The 20,843-nt window shown below is 45.9% G+C and overlaps 1 protein-coding gene across 4 annotated transcripts in view; it reads left to right on the plus strand.

Annotated features, from left to right (window-relative positions):
- The window catches only part of AFAP1 (actin filament associated protein 1), a 205,291-nt gene that overhangs the window by 110,013 nt on the left and 74,435 nt on the right, over positions 1-20,843 (plus strand). For 2 of the 4 annotated variants that reach the window (XM_090035527.1, XM_090035529.1), the window contains 2 exons: positions 6,110-6,218; positions 19,897-20,064. In XM_090035527.1, coding sequence (XP_089891653.1) covers positions 6,110-6,218; positions 19,897-20,064 — 277 coding nt within the window. The remainder of the gene's footprint in view (positions 1-6,109; positions 6,219-19,896; positions 20,065-20,843) is intronic. The other 2 variants (XM_090035528.1, XM_090035530.1) reach the window with 1 other exon arrangement.

Consider the following 20,843-nt stretch of genomic DNA (forward strand, 5'->3'; position numbering starts at 1 on the left):
ATCGCTGCCCTAATATGCATCATGATTCAAATTCATCATCTTTATGTTATTTATATGAAGGTATTTCCTAGAACCAATTAAGGCACATCAATCTTCTGGCTAAAGTTCAAGCCTTCTGGGGCACACATCTATTCTTACTGTTTCTATATACAGGTCTCTTCTCCATTTTCTGTATATTCTGTATTTTCATCTGTATATTTCCTGTTGTCTGAGTAACACCTCCAAGTGGATGTGTAACAATTTTTAATTATTAATCCTAAATGAAACATGAATTCACTGTTTTGATTCTGTTTTTCTCATTTTTGTTTCTGAATTTCTGGGGTATTTTTTTTCCTATAACTATGCCAAGGAATTTGGGTGTAACTCTTGTTTTGCATCGTTCACTTTAAATTGTGCCATTCATTTTAAGTGGTGTAGTCGCTGCTCAACCTCTGTCAGAGATTAATTTGGGTAATTAATATTTCAGTTTTATCCCTGTCTGACATGTCACTGGTAAGGTTTTGGTGCATGTCTTGTTTATGTCCCAGGTCAGCAGTGTGACTGTACATGTGTAACACAACTAGCTGGAATCTGGTTTAAATTAATACCCATTAGAAGCTTAGGTTTGTCATTTTAAATATAGTGTTTTTGGTGTTGTCTGGGTTACTCCATTGGTATGTAGCTCTATGATTTATGAGGTTCATGTTTCTATCCTAGTGTTTTGATTAACACCACAATTTAAATCAGTGATTCTCAACTTTGATCCTTTTAAGGGTGATGTGGCATCTGGCCCTTGTATAAGTGATCTTCTCTTCTCATCCTGCCCCCTGCACCCGGGGACAAGTGCCACTTACAGCTGCTCCTCTGGGAAGTCCTGCTACAGGCCCCTTCCACCTGCCTCTCTGCTGGCTGCTCCCAGGCTATGAGCAGCGTGCCCTGCTGTGGATGAGTAGGTGTTGGGTCATGGAGCTGTGCTGAAATAGTCGCTTCTTTCCCAGGAGAAACCAGGAGTATGTATACAGGTGTTCAGGATTTTTCTCTCAGAGCAAAATTGCTGCTCCAAGAGAAAAATAGCCTCACTGGGATCGACTACTTCAGCAAGCAGAATATGCCCCCTTCACAATCCCACATTGCGCTGCTGGGAGCCGGGCTGAATTGGAGCAGCCTAGATCAGCCAGCCCGGGCTGCCCTGTGCACTGCTGCCATTCGTTCCCTCTCTGGGCGGGGGAAGCCTGCAGAGCAAGCTGAGATGTGTTCACGGGCCCCTCCCCGGCTGTGCAGCTTCAGTAATGCGAGCTCTTCAAAGTCTCGAAACTCCAGTAAGTCTGTTCAGGTGATTCCAGGTTTTTTTTCTACCAGGAAAAGAAACCTGGGAGAATTATCCTGGATCATTTGAATGTGTGTATGCAGCCTTAGCTTGCGCTCTAGGTGTCTGTTTCCTTGAAATGGAGACTTTAACTCTCTTGGAATGTGGGCGAGGGCCCAACATCCTGCTCTCGCTCTCGTTGAAGATTTGCTGTGATATACAGAGATCAGATCTGTAATGTGCAGCAACAGATGGGATGCCTATGTGTCAAAAGTTGTAAAGCTGAAGTAATAATGCCTCTTGTTTCATAGGTTACTTATTGAAAGTCTGCATTTGTTCACCAGCCTCATGGTGTATCACCAGCATTTTGTCACGTTTTTCCAATCTAACACTGTTGCTTAGCTGAGTGTTGCTGGGATTACAATGCAGCTGGCTCCAGACCCCAACTGGAGTGATTTGATGGTGGATCAAATTGCATATATTGCAGATATGGCAGTTGAGTGCTTGCAGCCATCTTCTGCATTGTGCATATTGAGAACCTTTGGCTTTGTTAAAGTTTCATTGCAGATATCCTCTTCTCCAGGGCAGTTATTTCTTCTTAAAACGGAGCATACATTCTTTTTTTTTTCTTGCAGTAGTTTTAGCCGTGATCCCAGCCCTCACAGACTAAGCTTTTCTTGTTTTCCCCTGACTTCCATGTTGCTTTCTACTGCATATGCGCTGGGCATAATGCTTGCATTCCTGGTTGGTCTGTCTCTGCCCTGTTTCCTTTAGTTTGAGCCCCTGCTGATTAGCATTGTTCTAATTCTTTCTCTTGACAGTTCAGTAGCCCTTGCTGTTTGGAGGCATTAGTCTAGGGTTAGATCTGTTTCTTTCAACAGTCTACCTTCAGTTCTGGTATCGCTCAGCTCTTGCATCCATGCTTCTCAGAGATTTTCTTGTCTGGAAATCCAGCATTCCTGAATCCCTTCATGCTGCCTATTCTAAAGAAATAGGACAGAGTTAGTTAAGTGGTTCGCGACAACTTTTGTTTTCATAAGATTTCATTGTTAGCAATTTCCTCGGGTTTGGCGATTCTTGTCATTTGTAGGTTAGCTGAAACAATTTTAAGTTGCGAGCTCCAGTTTGCTGAATATTACTTTTGTGAGTCCTTTGTTTCTATGGGTTCTTTGCTTGTTCCCTGTCCCAGCACTGTCCCCCTTCTCCTCACCCCCCCGCCATGTCTCATCCCTTGTGTTTTCCTTTGTGTTCAGATCACTTTATTTTATACACTGGTCTGTGCAGTTCTTTTCACAACATCTGATGAAGTGAGCTCCAGCTCCCAAAAGCTTGTGCTATATATAGCTCTATTTTAGTTGTTCTGTAAATTGCAAGCCCTATTCTGCCTTCTGCTGAATATTTGCCACAGGCGTTTACAACTTTATATTGATTCAGAAGGTTTAACAATACAACTACCCATAATACATAAATATATTATTATATATAGCCATATAACTGATATATACATTCAACATTAGTCAGAATATACATACTCCATTTTAGTCCAATGCCCAGAGCATTCTGAATTGCACATCTCATAAAATGCAATGTTTTATGCTACTAATCTTGAATATCTGTTTTTTATGTTGTATTCTTTAAAAACATTTTTCTTGTTTATCCTAGGGGGAAGAATGCAGACTCCTTTGAATCAAAATATTTGTGATATTGGTCATCTTTAAAAGTGCCTTCAGTTGTTTCTAATGATCATTGTTCATCTTTCAATCAGTATTGCCTTTTTAATTTTTTTTTAATTGTGTGGTGGGCACTGTAAAACATATTTTAAAAAACTAAGGCCCAGTTAATTCAGAAACATATTCCATATGTGTTGACATTGGCCTACCCACTCCAGCTGTATGAAGTAACCAATGCTTAAAAGGGGTCAAACTCAGACAAGTACCATTTGTGTTTCATTTCCTTTTTGATTTCTTTCTGAATAACATTTAGTCTAAAAACAAGCATTTTTCAGCTCTGTTTTGGACCTTCTTACTACTTTTCTGAATAAAAGATGGCTTAGAAACTTTGGGTGTGTGTAGATGAAACAGGGGCCCTAAATTGAAGCGGTGGGTTTAAAAAACACTGCTTCAGTTTAGGACCGATTAAACCCCTGTGTCATGCACACACCCCACTGACTTACCTGCCTCTCCAGCAGGGAGGGGAGGGTGAGCTGCTGGCAGGTGGAGGGGGGCAGGGGCTGGCGCTTCCCTCCGCGGCAGAGGCAGCACCCGCCCGTCAGCACCTGGCTCGGGTGGTCCCAGGGGCCACCGCAGCCACAGAGGGAAGCCCCGGGTCCTCGCGCAGCTCAGGCAGGTTTGGGGGTGTGGGGCGCAGAGATCAGGCTCGCCGCCTTTTCTTACTTCCCTGGGCTGCTGCCAGACTGCCTGCAGAGCCGTAGAGCTGCACGGAGCCCGGTACTTTGCTCTGTGGTTGTAGGGGCAGCAAACTAAAAGTCCTTTAAGGGGTTTTAGTTTGCTGCGCCCCAGTCATTTAAGGGGCATTACACCACTGAAGTTCCTCTAGCAGCTGGAATTAATGCACAGTATGCTGCCGAGGCATGCTAACACCAACACCATTGAAGCACTGCAAAAAGCATTTAGCTCACTTTAAAGTGTCATGCACATATGCCTCTTGTTTCATCTACACATGGCCTTTGTTTCTATGCTGCCTCACACAAATGGTTGAGGGAAGATATTTTCTATGTGAATTTGATTTAATGAAAATAACTGGCCGCCTGCGCAGCACGAGACGTGGCCAGAGCCAGCCTGGGCAGCAGCCTCAGGCAGAGTGGAGGGAGATTAAACCCGCCTGTCTCCTTCCTGTCCCACAGGCATGGGAGCCCTAGCTGGGGTCTGCCCAGCTTTCTCTGGTGCTGGCTGCTTGCATGGTGGAGGGTGTGCCAGAGCTGGTCTGGACAGTGCCTCGTGAGTGGCCAGCAGGGGGAAAGCCAGGCAAACCTGGGCCGGGGTCCCCTTTCTGGTGGTAGAGGGGTTTAACCCCCCTCCCTCTCTTCCTCCCCTTTGCCTGAGGATGCTGCCTGGCCCTCTCTGGCTAGGCCCCCCACCATGTGAGTGGCCAGCAGGGGGGAAAGCCAGCCAGACCCCAGCTAGGGTCCCCATGCCGAGAGGAGAGAGGGGAGGTAGTGGGATTTAATCCCACTCCCTCCCTCCCCTTTGCCTGAAGCTATTGCCTGGACAAGCTCTAGCCAGGCCTCCTACCATGTGAGCTGCCAGCATGGGGGAAAGCTGGGATGGTTCCCTGGTGGCTGATCAACAGGTGGGGGGTCCCCTGGGTGCACTGGCAAAACCACCAGAAGTGCCAGCGGCAAAACCAGAAGCACTGATGGCAAAACCAGAAGTGCCCCCTGTTTCTCCACGCCGCTGCTGCATACCCCCTGGGGCCTTCCTAAGTACCCCCAGGGATATGCATACCCCTGGTTGACAACCCCTGCCCTAGGACATGGATCTAGTCAATGTTTTGAACAAAATAAAAATGTATTGGAAAAAGTAATATTGAGCAAAGGACACTCCTACTCATAAGTTATCATGTATAATAAATGTACAATGTTGGAAGAAGGTATAAAAATTCCCTTGAATGTGAAAATGTAAATTAAAGTCTTGTAACAATTGTAAGTGAATTCTGTAAGTTGGGGTTCATTTGGTATTTAAGGAGATGGGATAGTAAATTCATATGGTACAAATCAAGCAGTATTTCAATTTACTTAGTTATTGTATCAGCCTGCTGGCAACCGGTGTTTAAAATTTAAAACAGATTTATATTTAGAAATTAGAAAAGCAAAAGACAACATTTTAAAATTTGATCTTGTATATGAAATATATATTGGTCTGTTGATTTTTCTGACCACTTCTGTTGTCACTTCTTAAAAGGCACTACACTTAAGGTTCCTTAAATTAAATTATTCATTCAGAAATTTAATGTAATTGAAAACTTAAGTTGGTCTGTACTGTAGGAATTCATTATCTTCCAAAGAAATCCTTTGTTAACGATGTTAAAGGAGAATGTGATTGTCTCCTTTTATAATATGAATAGTTGTGTCTGAAGTATAGCATCCTCACAGTAGTTTAAGCCCTGATGTTGTAAAATGTTCTGTCCAGAGAAATCCTTAAGTGTACTTCATGCGTAGGGAGCATCTACCTGCACAGGTCCCTTTACCTAGCTGGGATTTGTAGTCTTTAAACCAAAAAAAAATTTTCCCTCTTAAGGTACTTTACTGCAGATGGATTATAGTAGTTTTTAATTCTGATATTAATAGCTAAATGGAAGGCCTTTTTCATATAGCTTTTTTCCTCGGGCCTGATTCTGTTATCATTCATGATGATACTTCCTTTGAATCAGCTGAAGGATTCACAGAGTAATCTACTATTCATCAAGAGATGAGGAAAGATTTGGGTGCCTTGAGGCTTCAGAGCATATTCCTGTAGTGTGGAAGAAGTATGGCTAAATTCCCTCTTCTGTTTTGCAAATCTCAGCCGCAACCTGGTTATTATTTTATTATAACAATGTGCTGGCAGCTTGAAACTCTGACCTATTTCCTTTTCAAAAGCTGCCACACAGCAAAAATTTCCTTAGGACAAAACAGCACAACTTCCCTTTTCTAGAGCTTTACCTTTATATGCAATTGATATTGGAAAAAGTCATATGAGTTTTATAAACTTGGGATATTAAATATTATAAATATTACGTGACGTGTCCAGATATTTTAGGTGCACATTTAATCTAGTTAATTTAATTAATCTCTCTTTTTTTCCCTTTTTTTTTTTTTAAATTTAGCCCCCAGATAATGGGCCTCCACCATTACCAACATCATCCCTTCCAGAAGGCTACTATGAAGAGGCAGTGCCACTTAGTCCTGGAAAGGCCCCCGAATACATCACTTCCAGTAAGCAGTATATATCATATAGAGACCTAAGCACTTCCTACTGGTTCATCATTAGTACTGTTTATCTCAGCACTGTAGTGTTCTTTACCACATCCAAATTTTCAGTCAGCCTGAGCTTGCTTAAATTGGGCTTTGAAATGGCTGTCAATAAACTATTATGCAGAATTAATGAACTGGACATTTACACACTCTCTTGTTGAGAGTGTTTTTCCACAGATGTGCAAAGATTCGAAGGGCTGTTTTGCTATCAGCTGTCAAATCATTGTACATGACTGATTTGTTGCTAACTAAGTTTACCAGAATACCTAGCATATTTTATATAAGATGTTTTTAATTGTTCAAATGTTAATGGATGAATAAAATGCATCTTTTTCTCTCACAGCAATTAAGTACGTCACCTTTGAACACCTAACAAGTGATCTGTAATCCATTTGTATATTAGAGGTCAGGGAGAGCCCTTCATTGTTGCATGGAAGATTACAAGTACACATTAGCTGTTAACATAAAAACAAAACACAGGAAATCTGGCATCACTTCACATGGGAGACTTGAGAAAAAGAAAAGAAGTTCCAGAAAATGTAAGAATGAAGATACGTGCAGTCTTAGCAAAACATGGTCATGCCACTCCCCGCTTCTTCCTGACAAACACTGCAGGGTGGTCCTGCTACACCCAGTCTGAATTTCCAAATCAAGGTTGCTAAACAAAGCCCAGTTCATTTTAAAAAAAATATTAACTACAACAAGGTATCCAAACCCACTAAAGCTTGTAGGATAGATGGACCAAGAGAGTCATTCATTAGTGCTGCAACTTAAACAATAAACACACAACCCCCCCAATATGCATATAAGTATGGGTTATAACCTGTATTGCCTACATTTTACTGCATTTCATTGCCATTTTGTATTTATGAAGTTCTCTTTTATTAAAAGTTATGTAGGAACATAAGTCTTGTCAACAATTCATAGTTTCATAGACATTAGGGACTGGAAAGGACCTTACCAGTTACTGGGTCCAGGCCCCCTGCACTTGGGCAGGAAGGACTGCTGGGATCAGATGACCCCAGCAAAACGGGCGTCAAGACGCTTTTTGAAGATTGACAAAGTAGATAACTGTGCCACTGTACAACAGGGCAGCCTGTTCCAAACCCTCGGCACTTAGCTTGTAAAGAAGTTTTTTCTTGTGTTGAGCCTGAAGCGATCTTCAGTCAGCTTATTTTTTTTCCTCCCCTGGGAGGCCTTGGTGAATAGATGCCCCCTCCCCCTGGCCCCTGATATACCTATAGGCTGCCATCAAGTCCCCTCTGGGTCTTCTCTTCTCCAGGCTGAACTGTCCCAAGTCTTTCAGCCTGTCCTCAAATAACCTGGTCCCTGGGCCTCTAATCATGCATGTGGCCCTCCTTTGGACTGTCTCGAGCTTCTCCACATCCTTCCTGAAGTGCGGTGCCCAGAACTGGGCGCGGTACTCCAGCTGCGGTCTCACCAAGGCCGAGGAGAGTGGGAGGATGACTTCCTTAGCCTTGCTCAAGGTGCCTCGGCAGATGCATGTCAGTGTTTGATGAGCTCTGCCAGCTATGGCATCGCATTGGTGGCTCATGTTCATTTTGCTGTTTGTCATGACACCCAGGTCTCGTTCAGTTGTGGTGCTGGCAAGCAGAGGACTGCTGAGCCTGTAAGTGTGTTGTAGATTATTTCCTCCCACATGGAGCACTTTACATTCTGCTATTTGTAACTGTAATGGCTACATTATGCCCTGGGGGGGGGTCAGCCTGCCAACCTGGGGCTGCTCTGATCAAGCTCAATGTGTTGTGGAGAGGCTGACTGGAGCACAAGGGTGCTTCAGGGTGGGGTTAGCCATCAGGCATCCCCAGCATTGAAGCACCCTTGTGCCCCAGCCAGCCCCGCTGGTGGCTATGTGTCATAGGACCATAGAACATTAGGATTGGAAGGGCCCTCAGGAGGTCATCTGGTGCAACCCCCTGCTCAGTGCAGGACCGTGCCCACTGTATCATTGCAGCCGAGGCTTTGTCTAGCCAGGTCATAAAAACCTGCAAAGGTGGAGATTCCATCACCTCTCTAGGAAAGCTGTTTCCGTGCTTCACCACCCTCCTAGTGAGAGAGCTTTTCCTCATATCCAACTTAAACCTCCCTTACTGCAACTTGAGACTGTTGTTCCTGGTTTTGTCATCTGTCATCACTGAGAACAATCTAGCTCCATCCTCCTTGGAAGCCCTCTTCAGGTAATTAAAGGCTGCTATCAAATCCCTCCTCAGCCTTCTGCTCTTCAGACTAAATAAACCTAGCTCCCTCAGCCTCTCCTCAGAAGTCATATGCCTCAGCCCCCAAACCATTTTCGTTGCTCTCTGCTGGACTCTGCAACTTGTCCACAGATGCTGCTGCTGCTGCTGCAGCTACAGCCGGGTAAAACTGCCCTGCGTACAGGGCCATGTGCATGTATTCCTCCCACATTAGGGCTCTCTGGTAATCTTAAAAGCAGACAGGATGGCTGTAGCCCTTACCACTAAGTACCCCCATCACTCCTCCTAGAAACAGAGGCTCGCAGGTGAAACTGTCTCAAATGCCTGTTTCTGGGAGGAGCTTAGGGTGTGACCAGGGGGTACTGCAGCTGATGCCGGCAGTCCTGTCGGCTTTAGGGTTGTCAGAGAGCCCTATTACAAGAGGAGTGTACACCATGCCACACAGCCTTTTCCAGGCTGCTTGTGCAGCAGGCATGCAGGGCAGCTTTACCTGCAGGCAGCAATGCCTGGCTGAGAAGCACCTGTTAGGACATCACTAATTTTTTCAGTACTATCTAACCTCAAAAATTATGCTGAGTGGTTCTCAACTGGGGGTGCCACCACATTTTAAGAAGTGGTGGAGGGGTGCCCTACCCTGCTGTTGAGAGAGAGAGTTGTCTCCATCTTCTTTATCTACTGAGTGTTTGGTTGGATGTCTGTACTGAATTGTCTTAGTTTAGTTCCCTGGCTGATGCAGAAGTGATAATGAAGTAGGATCCCTGATTACTCCATGCTTGTCATAAGTCTAGTCTAGCTCACTGCCTTCACAAGCAGTATGTGACAGCCTTCTTATTAGATTTCCTGTTCTTGTAATAGGTCTTTGAGTAGTAGCCATGGACCTGTATTTTCATAGGCCACTCACACTTGGAAGTCTTATGTTCACACCACAAAGGCTAGATATTTAACAACAGTTTAAGTTCTGCAGATGCTTATTTCCAGGATCTTGGTTTCTGTGATTTAAAAAAAAATCCAAAATTGTCTGATCAACCCCCTGTGCCCCCAAATGCACACACACGTATGCCCGTATGCATGTGTTTGTATATGTATGTGTATATAAGTGTGTGTGTGTGTGTGTGTGTAGTGTTTCACTTTAATCGCAGAAAAAAGTGAAGTGGGGGTGTTAAATCAGAACATTTTGGATTTTTTTATCAGAGAAAACCAGGATTCCTGCTTATCTCTTAAGGCAGAGGTATCAGACATCTGGCCAAACCAAACAGGGCACTGTACCTGGTGCTGCATGTAGCACACATGTTGCATGCATCCTGTTGTGCTGGCCTGCCCATGAGGGGTCGGTCCAAGCTCCCCAGGTCAAGTCGTACAGCTCCTGGGCTGGATCCAGCCCCTGGGCTATGTTTGAGATCTCCCTTAAGATTTGTCAGCACTGTCATGACTACACATAAGTGAGCAGGTTTTAACCTAACTGTACCTGTGCTAACCTGAAGCTCCGTGCAGGCTGCCTAATTTGCTCAAGATGCTATGTAAATACCTAGATATTGAACTGTATGGTGTCATAGCTTTACTGCTATCAGTCCCTAAGCCGTTGTGTTTTGAAGTGATGTTGGGCATGCCTACAAGAGCTGCAATAACACTTTTAGTCTTGTATGGACACAGGCAAGAATAGCTTCACACTGAAGAAAATGTACTGTATTCAAAAGCTTGTCTAGGTTTATCCCAGCTGTGCAGTTGGTCCAATAAAAGAGATCACACACACACAAATTCTTGCCTTTCATGTTCATATATATATATATATATATATATATATAATGCTTTTAATTCATCCCCTTTAAGGCACCTGCTTAATTCATCTTCCTCAGTGGGTGTGTCTGCACAAGATGCTGTGTCGCTGTAGCAATGCACTACAGTGATGTAGTGTTAGCGGGCACAAACTGCGATGCTGCAGCTCTATCACCATAGCAATGTGTTGCTACGGCTATGTAGCAGCTAAAAATAACATTGCCGGTCCTGCACAGTAATGGCTGTTACTACGCCGCAATTTAATACTCCCTAAAGGAAGTACTAAATGAAGGCGCAGTAACAATGGTGCCATAGGGGCATGTGTAGACACACCCAGTATAATCAAATGAGATGATACGAGTTGATGGTATTAAATCACTGGTGGCTTTTTGATAATTTGTTGGTATTTTTCCTACCAAGCCTGCCTTCTTTTAAGTAGTTTAAATCTCAATCTCTTCAGGTTCAGTTCTTATTTAATATTAGTGGAAAGGAGAGCATGTGAAAGAAACTGTATACATCATATGTGTAGTTGTTCTGTACATATATTCTTCTAAAGTCCCACATTATATCTCTTCATGAGCTTCTAATAAATATTTGTTAGGCATGGATATTTAATTAATTGATTGTGGTTAACAACACATCGACTTCAGAAATCAAATCGAGACTTAATATCTGTTAAACATTGATCTTATCATATTCCAAATTTCCTTTTTAATTAATAGGTTAATAACCAATACTGATCAATTGTAATCGTAATAGCATCTTGTTAAAAGTATGCAGCTCACCTTAAAAGGGAACAGTAGCAAGTCTTTGTCTCAGAGTTCATAATCTATTAAGCATGATGCAGCAGTTTGGGATAACAAGGGATGGAGAAGGGACATCTCAGTAAAGATAGACAAAGGTCATAGCAACAAGGGCTTCTGAGTATAGGTCAGGGTAGGCAACCACCAGTATGGGTGCCAGAGCATGGCATGCAAAGTCATTTTGCTTGGTGCATATGCCTCAGGGCAGACCATAAAGAAGGGACTAGAAGACATTGTTTTTTAATTGTTCAGTGCAAAGCGACTATGTGATATAATAACTACGGTGCAGAAGACATGAAAGGTGCCACTCCTACTATGAAGTGTAAAGTCTTTCCACTTGATGGGCTTTGATTTGCTTTGACATATTCTGCTAACCGTGCGTCTGTATAAATCCCATAGTGGAAAACTCAGCCTTAACTTTTGGATCCCAACTATCACCTCTGGAATTGTGATGTAAATATCTTTGATGAAAGTATATAGTATTATGAAGAAAAATGCAATGGCTAATCACATGATCTTATTGAAAAGGAATGGAGGAAACAGGATATTTGCTTGGAGTTCAAGGTAAAAAGAAACCAATTTTTTTCAATATAGCAAGGAGTGTGATAACCATATTTAAGTTAGGTGGAGCATTCTTTCATGGAATATGAGAAAGTTAAAACATCCTGTAAAATGGAAAGGGAAATAGCCTATTAAAAATACAGTGAAAATGGATACAATATTGCCTTTTGCCTGCTGTAACAGATACAGACTTAAAAATGAGGGTGTAAAAAGTGTTTTGTAGGCCCTTGCCTGGTAGAAAAAGGGTTGCTGTTCTGTCTCTACTTCTACAAGGTATACCTCAAATTTAGTGAAATCACTGGTATCTTCAGTCCTGATAAAGGTTAGATTTGAAGTGCTGGCTTCTATATGCTTCAGAATTGATCTGAAAATAAAAATGATCCCAAGCTCATAAACTAAGAAAGCTGTGTGTTAATTTTGGAGGGGCCTATCCCATTTATACATGTATTGAAATATATTGTCAAAACAGTGTTCCCTTACTTTATTTAAAGAGTAGCATTTTGTCGTCTCTGCTTTCCATCACGATTGGTTTTCCCTCACAAATTTATCAGATTCAGAGGCAATCTTTTGGTAGAGATTGGAGCAGAATCGCAATACCTTTCATTTTAAACAGAAGATGGCTTTAGACAGGTGGTTATTTATGAGGGGAACATGACAAAGGGCGCGTTTACATGAGATGTGTTAATGTGCATTAAGGGCTCTTGTCTACACATGTGTGCCTTTAATGCACATTAAAAATAGCAAATTTAGATGTAGTTAAAGTGCATTAATGCACATGTAGATGCAACTGGCACAAACTTTAGTGCCAGGTCTTCCCAGCCACTAAGGAGCCAGCCTGAGCCCAGCCCCAGGGCTCCTGGCTTGCTGGCTCTCCTTCCCCAAGTCTGGGCCACTCTCTAGCAGCCCCTAACTGCAGGCTATAAAAGCCAACAGCCATTTTGTGCTCTGGGGAACGCACACAAGGAACCTGAGCAAGACTGCTGGTCTGTGCAGGAGCCCAGCAGGCACTGCATGTACCCCTGGACACACCACAGGCTGCTTCTGCCTGGCCTGTCCCCCTCCAGAGCTGCTGCTAAGCCACAAGTGAGTGTTGCAAAGGGCTGCACTTTGCTGTGTCCCTTGCCCAGCCCTGAGATCTCCCCAGTGCTGCTGCCTGAGTGTCTGGCAGCAGGGCCAGTACCTGTTCCCTGCTGCTGCTCACCCCCAAAGTGTCTCCTGTCCTTGCAGGTCCTGTGGTGAAGTGCCTCTGCTGCATGGCTCCCAGTCCCTGGCTGTGCCCCTGTGCTGGGCGCTTCTGGCAGCCGTCAAAGGCCAGACATGAAGGAACAGCTATGTGGGGGCCCAAAGATCCAGCATGGGGTGACCATGTAATCATCCTCATCCCCATTGAGCCCCAGTCTTGCCCATGCCAACCTCCAGAGCCCCCAACTGGACCCGGGAGGAGTTGCATGACCTCATGGCACTCTGGGACCATGTTGATGTGCAGAAGTAGTTCACACAGGGCAGGAACTCAAACCCCCACATTTACTAAGCCCTGTTGGGTGGGATGTGGGAATGAGGGCACTCTCAGTTGACGCAGCAGTGCTGCATAAAGGTCTAGGTCTTGCAGGCACAGTGGATGGTTGTAACTGACTTCAGTCGTTGGTCCGCTCATACCCAAAAGGCCGTGCCCTTTATCTGTCAGCTGACCCACATTTTGGTGCCCCAGAAGCCAGGTTGAACCCCAGTGAGTGCCACAAGCAGGGGAGGCCTGGCAGAGCCCCTATCCTGCCCTGAAACCTCCAATGACACATTACCAGAGGAGGGGACCTTGGGCCTTCAGTGCCCCACCCCATCCTCCTCCCTGGCTGCTGCATCCACTGGCAGCTCGGGGAAACCTGCCCTTGGCACAGTGGTCTGGTCTGGATGTGCCAGCTGTGCCATGGCACACCAGAGACTGGACCCTGTGCTCTAGTGGCTGGTGGTGATGATGGAGGGACAGGAGCAGGCATGGTGGCTGAAGGAGCAGACATGAGAGATACAGGAGCAGGCCTGGTGGCTGGAGGATGTTGTCTGGGTGGAGGCATAGGAGCAGGCACAGCGGGACCACTGGGCCCTCATGGAGGACCTGGAGCAGCTCCAGTAGTGGGGGGGGCACCAGTCGCCAAGCAATAGAGACCATCCTGGCCCTGGTACCTGCGTACATGTCCCCTGCTGTCTGGCCCCCATCCATGGCCCCACAGGGCCCCTAGATCCCACCCGCCACCCTGCAGCAGGCTCCTCCCTGGCCCTAGGAGGAGGTCCTAGAGAACTTCCTGCCTGCCATCCCCCCTGGCCTGGCCCCCTCCCCCTCTCCAACTCCCTACTCTGAGCTGGAATAGCCAAAATATTGTAAATAATTTTTAGTATGTATATAGTTTGTCTTATGTATATTATATGCCTCTTGTAAATGAGTTTTTTATTGTTGGTAGGTGGGGAGTGTGGTGGAAGGGCACTGTTTGTTGAGGGGGGAGGGGTGCAGGTGAGGATTGTGAGGGCATTAAAGTTTTTTTGTTTCACTCTTGTGTGTGTCCTGAGAGTGGTGCTGCAGGTGAGTAGAGGGTGTGTGGGCAGCAAGGCAGGTGGGCTTGAGTGGGGAAGTGCAGGAGGTACGGCCCCCATTGACACATGTGCAGCTGTCCTGGGGCGTGGGTGGGGTGCTGCTGGGGCCAGAAGGGGCAGCACCATGGCCAGTAACAATGCAGGGGTTTGAGTTTCATGAGTAACAGAGGTTGGGCTGGAGCAGTGCTGGGCACCACTGCCAGAGGCAGCCCTGGTGCGGGGAGGCAGGGTGGGCAGGGAGGGAGCTGGCCTACTCTGCCCCTGTGCTGGGCACGTGGCTCCTTGTCAGAAAAGGGGCTGGCCAGAGATCAGCGCTTCCATGATGGCTGTCAAGTACTGGCAGCCGGCTCTGGCTTCAACATGGCTGCCAAGTGCTGGCAGCCATGTGGCCTAGGATGGAACTCCCCCTGGTGGCCACAGGGGCACATGGCATGGCTGAAGGGACTTGCAGCTAACTTCAGCATCAAGTGCACTAACTTTAGTCCCAAGTCCCTGCACATGTAGACAGCTGCCAAAAATTGCTTAATGCATAGTAAATTTAGTCATGCTTATTTGAACGTGTAGAAGAACCCATTGTGTCCTAACTCCACAAGATCTCTGTTAATTTGAAAGAATGAAAGGGAGGCCATTTATGACCACCTAAAGTATTGTGGGAATGAAATGGGGTTCTAGCAGCTCACCCCTTAGGTTATGCCTCTGCAAAACATGTTCCTCAGGGAAACATCTTCAAGATGTAAATTTAACTACTGAATCTACATTCTCACATTTCATTAACTTTGTAGTATGGGTAACAAGCAGGAGGAACTCACCCTCCTGCTGGCTGACACCAGCCCGGACATGGTGGGGATTACGGAAACGTGGTGGGACTCAACGCATGATTGGGTGGTGAATGTCAAGGGCTATAGGTTGTACATGAGGGACAGGATAGGAAAGGGAGGTTGGGGCATGGCACTCTATATTAAGGAGGAATACACATCCTCGTCAATTAGCAAGGAGGCAGGGGAGGGGCACTCTGAAGTGCTTTGGATTAGAGTACAAGGCAGTCGAGGGGAAAGAGACTTAATGGTGGGAGTCTACTACAGACCTCCCAACCAGGGAGAAGAGCTTGACCAGGAATTCTTAGGTCAACTCACAGAGGTAGCGAAGGCTAAGGATGTGGTAGTCATGGGGGACCTGAACTTCCCGGACATCTGCTGGGAAGAGCAGTCAGCCAGGTCTGAACGCTCACGTAGGTTCTTGGCCAGAGTGCAGGACCTCCATCTAACCCAGGAGGTGCACAGCCTTGTTGGACCTAGTGCTGGCCATGGGTGATGACCTGGTGAGGGGACTGCGGGTGCTCGACCACCTGGGCGACAGCGATCATCGCCTGCTGGAATTCACCATCCAGCGCAAGATGGGAAAGGCATGCAGTAAGGCAGCGGCCCTAGATTTTAGGAGGGCAGACTTCAACGAGCTAAGGAGGATAGTTGGAGAAGCGCTGAGGTCCTGGAGGGGAGGGGAGCCAGGTATCCAAGGAGAGTGGTCACTCCTTAAGGAGACGATCCTCCAAGCCCAAAGGAAGGTAATTCCAACGAGGATCAAAGGGAGTAGGAGAGCACACAAGCCTCCATGGCTCACCAAAAGCATCCCGGAATGTCTCCTTGCTAAAAAGGAGGCTTACACCCAATGGAAAGAAGGGGTCATCACCAGGGAGGACTATTCTGTAGTTGCTCAGGGATGTAGGGGGGTAGTTAGGAAGGCCAAGGCAGAGATGGAACTGGGACTAAGCTTCCCAGATTAAGGACAATAAGAAGTCCTTTTTTAAATACATAGGGGGTAAAAAGAAGGTCCCGGGTAATGTGGGGCCCTTGGAGGACGCGTTGGGAAATTTGGTTGTCACACCAGACGGCAAAGCTAACATGTTTAACGATTTCTTTGCCTCTGTCTTCCTAAGTAGGGACCAGGACAGCCACCTCCCGGCTGGGCCCCACCCCGGGCCCCGGGGGAGGCACACCTGGGCCACGGGTTAGCGAGGATTTAGTTAGGGGGCTGGACGTATTCAAGTCAGCCGGTCCGGATGATCTCCACCCTAGAGTTCTAAAGGAACTGGCCAAGGTCATTGCAAGTCCCCTGGCACGGCTTTACGAGCACTCGTGGGGCTCTGGTGAGGTACCGGAGGACTGGAAGAGGGCCAACGTGGTTCCCATCTTCAAAAAAGGCAGGAAGGAGGACCCGGGAAACTGTAGGCCAGTTAGTCTTACCGCAATCCTAGGCAAGCTGTTTGAGAAAATTATGCTGGCACACATCCAGGAGGGGCCAGCAGGGGACTGCATGCTTAGGGGCAACCAACACGGGTTCATCAGTGGCAGGTCCTGTCAGACCAACCTGGTGGCCTCTTACGATCAGATCACCAGATCATTAGATGCAGGAGTAGCAGTGGAGTTAGTCTTCCTGGACTTCCGGAAGGCTTTTGACACTGTCTCTCACCCCGTTCTCATCAAGAAGTTGTGGGACTCTGGAGTAGACACCCACACAGTCAAATAGGTCACCAACTGGCTGGAGGGCCGCACCCAGAGGGTGGTAGTGGATGGGTCCTTCTCAACCTGGAAGGACGTGGGCAGTAGGGTTCCGCAGGGCTCGGTCCTCGGGCCCGCGCTGTTCAACATCTTCATCAGTGATTTGGACGAGGGGGTAAAAAGCACCCTGTTCAAATTTGCTGATGACACTAAGATGTGGGGGGATGTGGGCACACTGGAAGGATGCAACAGGCTACAATCAGACCTAGACAGGTTACAAGGGTGGGCAGACAAGAATAGGATGGGTTTCAACACAGACAAGTGCAAGGTGATGCACCTCGGGAGGAACAACCAGCACCATACCTACAGGTTAGGGAACTCCCCTCTTGTCAGCATGGAGGCGGAAAAGGATCTTGGGGTCATCATTGACTCCAAAATGAGCATGGACTGGCAGTGTGGGGAGGCAGTTAGGAAGGCCAACCGCACCTTGGCATGCATCCACAGATGCATCTCGAGCAGGTCCAAGGAGGTGATCCTCCCCCTCTATGCGGCACTGGTCAGGCCACAGCTGGAGTACTGCATCCAGTTCTGGGCGCTGCACTTCAAGAGGGATGTGGACAGCATGGAGAGGGTCCAGAGGAGGGCCACTCGCATGATCAGAGGACAGCAGGGCAGGCCCTACGAGGAGAGGCTACGGAACCTGAACCTGTTCAGCCTCCAAAAGAGAAGGCTGAGGGGGGATCTTGTGGCCTGTTACAAACTAGTCAGGGGGGATCAGCAGGCATTGGGGGAGTCACTGTTCCCCCACGCAGTGCCAGGGACCAGTAATAACAGTCACAAGCTGGCAGAGGGTAGATTTAGGCTAGATATCAGGAGGTGCTACTTCACGGTCAGGGCGGCTAGGGTCTGGAACCAACTTCCAGGAGAAGTGGTGCAGGCTCCTACCCTGGGGGTGTTTAAGAGGAGGTTAGATGAACATCTTGCTGGGGTTGTTTGACCCCAGTATTCTTTCCTGCCATGGCAGGGGGTCGGACTAGATGATCTTCTGACCCTAGAAACTGTGAAACTATGCAACCTTAACTTTTTCTCCCGAACAGGTAAGGATATGTTAGTAGTTTACTCAATGAACTCCTAAGTATTTCCTGGTTTGGCGCTGTAAACTTCCGTGGAATTTACCGGATAACCCGTGCAAAAATCTATTTTTGTTTAGGCTATTTAACCTTGATCCTGGGGGAGGAAATTAAGAGGGATAGAGAAATAGGAGAAAACCTGGCAGATCTTTCATATTGTTTTAAATGAGCATGAGCGAGTATGTACGGTTTTGTATAAAACTACATCCCAATCTATCTCTTTAAGTTAAATAACAGAGAACCTTTAGCTTTCCTGCCTATACCTTGATTTCTGTTTTCTGGGATTTTTTAACACAACAATACACATATACACACAATAATAGCAACACAATATTTTAACACAAAATCACATTGTATTTTTTCCTTTGGAATGTTGCAGATTTTAGCTATTTGTTCTGCATTAAGCTATCTATAAGCCATACTACTCCACTGGGGACAATAAGTCTGTTCCATGGCAGCATTCAATATTTCAGTATTTGTATTTGTTTGGTGGTGAAAGGAAAAATACACATTTTAAAAAAATCTTTATTAAAATGTGTCAAAATATGTGTTTTTGATCCTGAAATAGATTGAAGCATGTGTAGGTATCTGTTTATCTACCTAGGCATTTCAGGTACCAGTCTGGATTGCTGTACTCTCAAGTTCAAATCCCTGCTCTGGTTGATTCAAAGCAGATTTTTCATCCTAAATCACTCTTGCATATCCCTAGCTAGTACCCTAAGCATCTGACTACAGTCTAAAGCCCTGGGGAGGTGGCACACCTAAGATGTGATTAACAAGGTAATCACGTGTTAAGTCATAAGCTGGACACACATTAGAGCAATTAATGGTGCAATAAAAGGAACGTGCCACAAAGTTATTACATATATTACACACATTAATATTAGAGCTGCACCAATACATCAGTCCAATATCGGATCGGTAACGATATAAAGAAAGTTAGCTGTATCAGATATCAGCCTGATGGGGCCAATTATTTGACTGATAAATGCCCGTGCTGCAGGCAGCCACAGTGCAGCACGCAGGCAGCAAGGAGCAGAGCTAGCAGCTTGGAGAGCTGCCTGCAGCTGGTAAGTTGGAAGGGAAATGGGGAGGGAAGGATGTGGCAGGGGATCAACACCTCCCATGGTGTTTGAGGGAGGGGGTGGGGGCAGGCACTGCCCAGCTGGGCGGGGGGCACATGTGACAAAGCCATGGCTTATGGGAGGGGGTGTCTCCCACCATTGTTTGCACCCCAGGAGGGCATGGGGGGGGCGTGTGCTCCCGGATCTGTGTAGAGGGGGGGCAGGCTGCAGCTGTGGGCTCAAGCTGGCGCTGCAAAGGGCTCTTCTTAGCAGGGGTGGAGCTGGGAGCAGGCACCAGCAACACTGTAGCCACTCCAAATTTTGCTGCAGCTCCCCTCTGCTCCCAAAGCTGATACCGCTAGTCATCTAGTGCAGTCCTGGCTCTTCCTGGCATGTGGGTGGAGGTTAACTTTATGGCTGGTTCCCATAGTGCCTTGAAGGACTCCAGCACACTCCTATGCTGCCATCATCAATCAGCTTACTTTTGCACCCAGCTTGGGGATGCAACAAAGCCCTTGATTGATGCACCCCTGAAGCTGGGAGCCTAATTAGCAGCCACTCCCTGCCTTTGCAGTCCTCCACTCCAGTGCTCTCCCAAGGCTGGGAGCAGCAGTCAGCTGATAGGTGCTCTGAGCTTCAGAAGAATATGGGGGTCAAGAACTCCCCTGCCTTCCTGAGGCTTGGAGTGCTGATCAGCTGATACCTGGCCATATGTTCAATTTAAGGCATGATTGAGACCAGCCACACAGTTGCTACACGCACATTTTGTTTAATACCATATTTACATGAACAGATGACCCGGACTATAAGGTGGCTCCCCAATAATTAGATACTATATATAGAAAATTTGTAAATTAGTTCTAATTTTCCAGGTATATAATCTAATTCTTAGAGGCTTGCCTTGAATTTGTCTCTGTCCATTATAAGATGAGGGGCTTCTTTCCCTATGCCAGTTGCAGGGAACAGAGACCTCGTCTTGCATTTGAATAAATATGGTAATTTTATTGCTTATTCCAGGGGTAGGCAACCCCTGGCACGCAAGCCAGAGCATGGCACGTGGAAGCATTTTGCGTGGCACTCACACCTTGGGGAAGGGGCTGGAGCTGCGCTGCCACAACAAGGATTGGGCCCCTCATGGTTTCCTCACTGTCTGCCGCTGGCACAACCAACATCTTACAAATCAAGGTTGTGGGTATTTTTGGACTCTGCCCCAAAAAGTTGTTGATCCCTGACTTATTCCTTGTTTCATTATGCCATTTATTTCATTAATGTGTGGCTGGGTTACTTCTGACGATGTGATTAACTAGCTGATCATGTCTTAAGTGAAACGTCTGCCGGGGACTAAAGAACATGGAGATATTTTTCCAGAATGCTTTCAGCATTTATATTAGTAGGTAGTAGTGCAGTAATGCCTGCTTGAGTGTTAATTGTATCACTGCTGTTTAATTTCAGATGATTATAATAGCCATATGTGAAATTCTCTTGCTGTCTGTGTTTAAGATATGTTATACGCTGTGCTTTGCTATCTGCCTACTCCAGCCTTAATACTGAAAGGTATTTTTGTGCCTGCATTGTCATCAAGAATCTAAGTACTTTAAGGAAATAAGGAGTGGGGCAAATTTAAAATTTCTTCCTCTTTAGAACATCTGCAATAAATGAAAGATCGAACATTTCAAATACTTCAGAGACCATAAACACCATCTAATTGCTAAGTATTTATCCTGAAGTAATTTGTCTAATTAAAATTCTAGGGATACAATTATGGTGCTATACTTATGTCTCATTATGATGTAATTTTAATTTTTCTATCATATTATATTGTACTTAAACTCAGTGTGTTGATATTAGTAACTGAAATGGTTTTCTGTCTTTGGTTTGCCTTTATTAGTAAAAATATTACTGAAAATAGAAAATACTGTGATTGTTCAGTTATTCTTTTCAGAAGCTTAGCCATTTTACAAAAA

The sequence above is a fragment of the Crocodylus siamensis genome, chromosome 2, assembly GCF_052110815.1.
Source record: "Crocodylus siamensis isolate JL-2025a chromosome 2, ASM5211081v1, whole genome shotgun sequence".
Classification (NCBI taxonomy): Eukaryota; Metazoa; Chordata; order Crocodylia; family Crocodylidae; genus Crocodylus; species Crocodylus siamensis.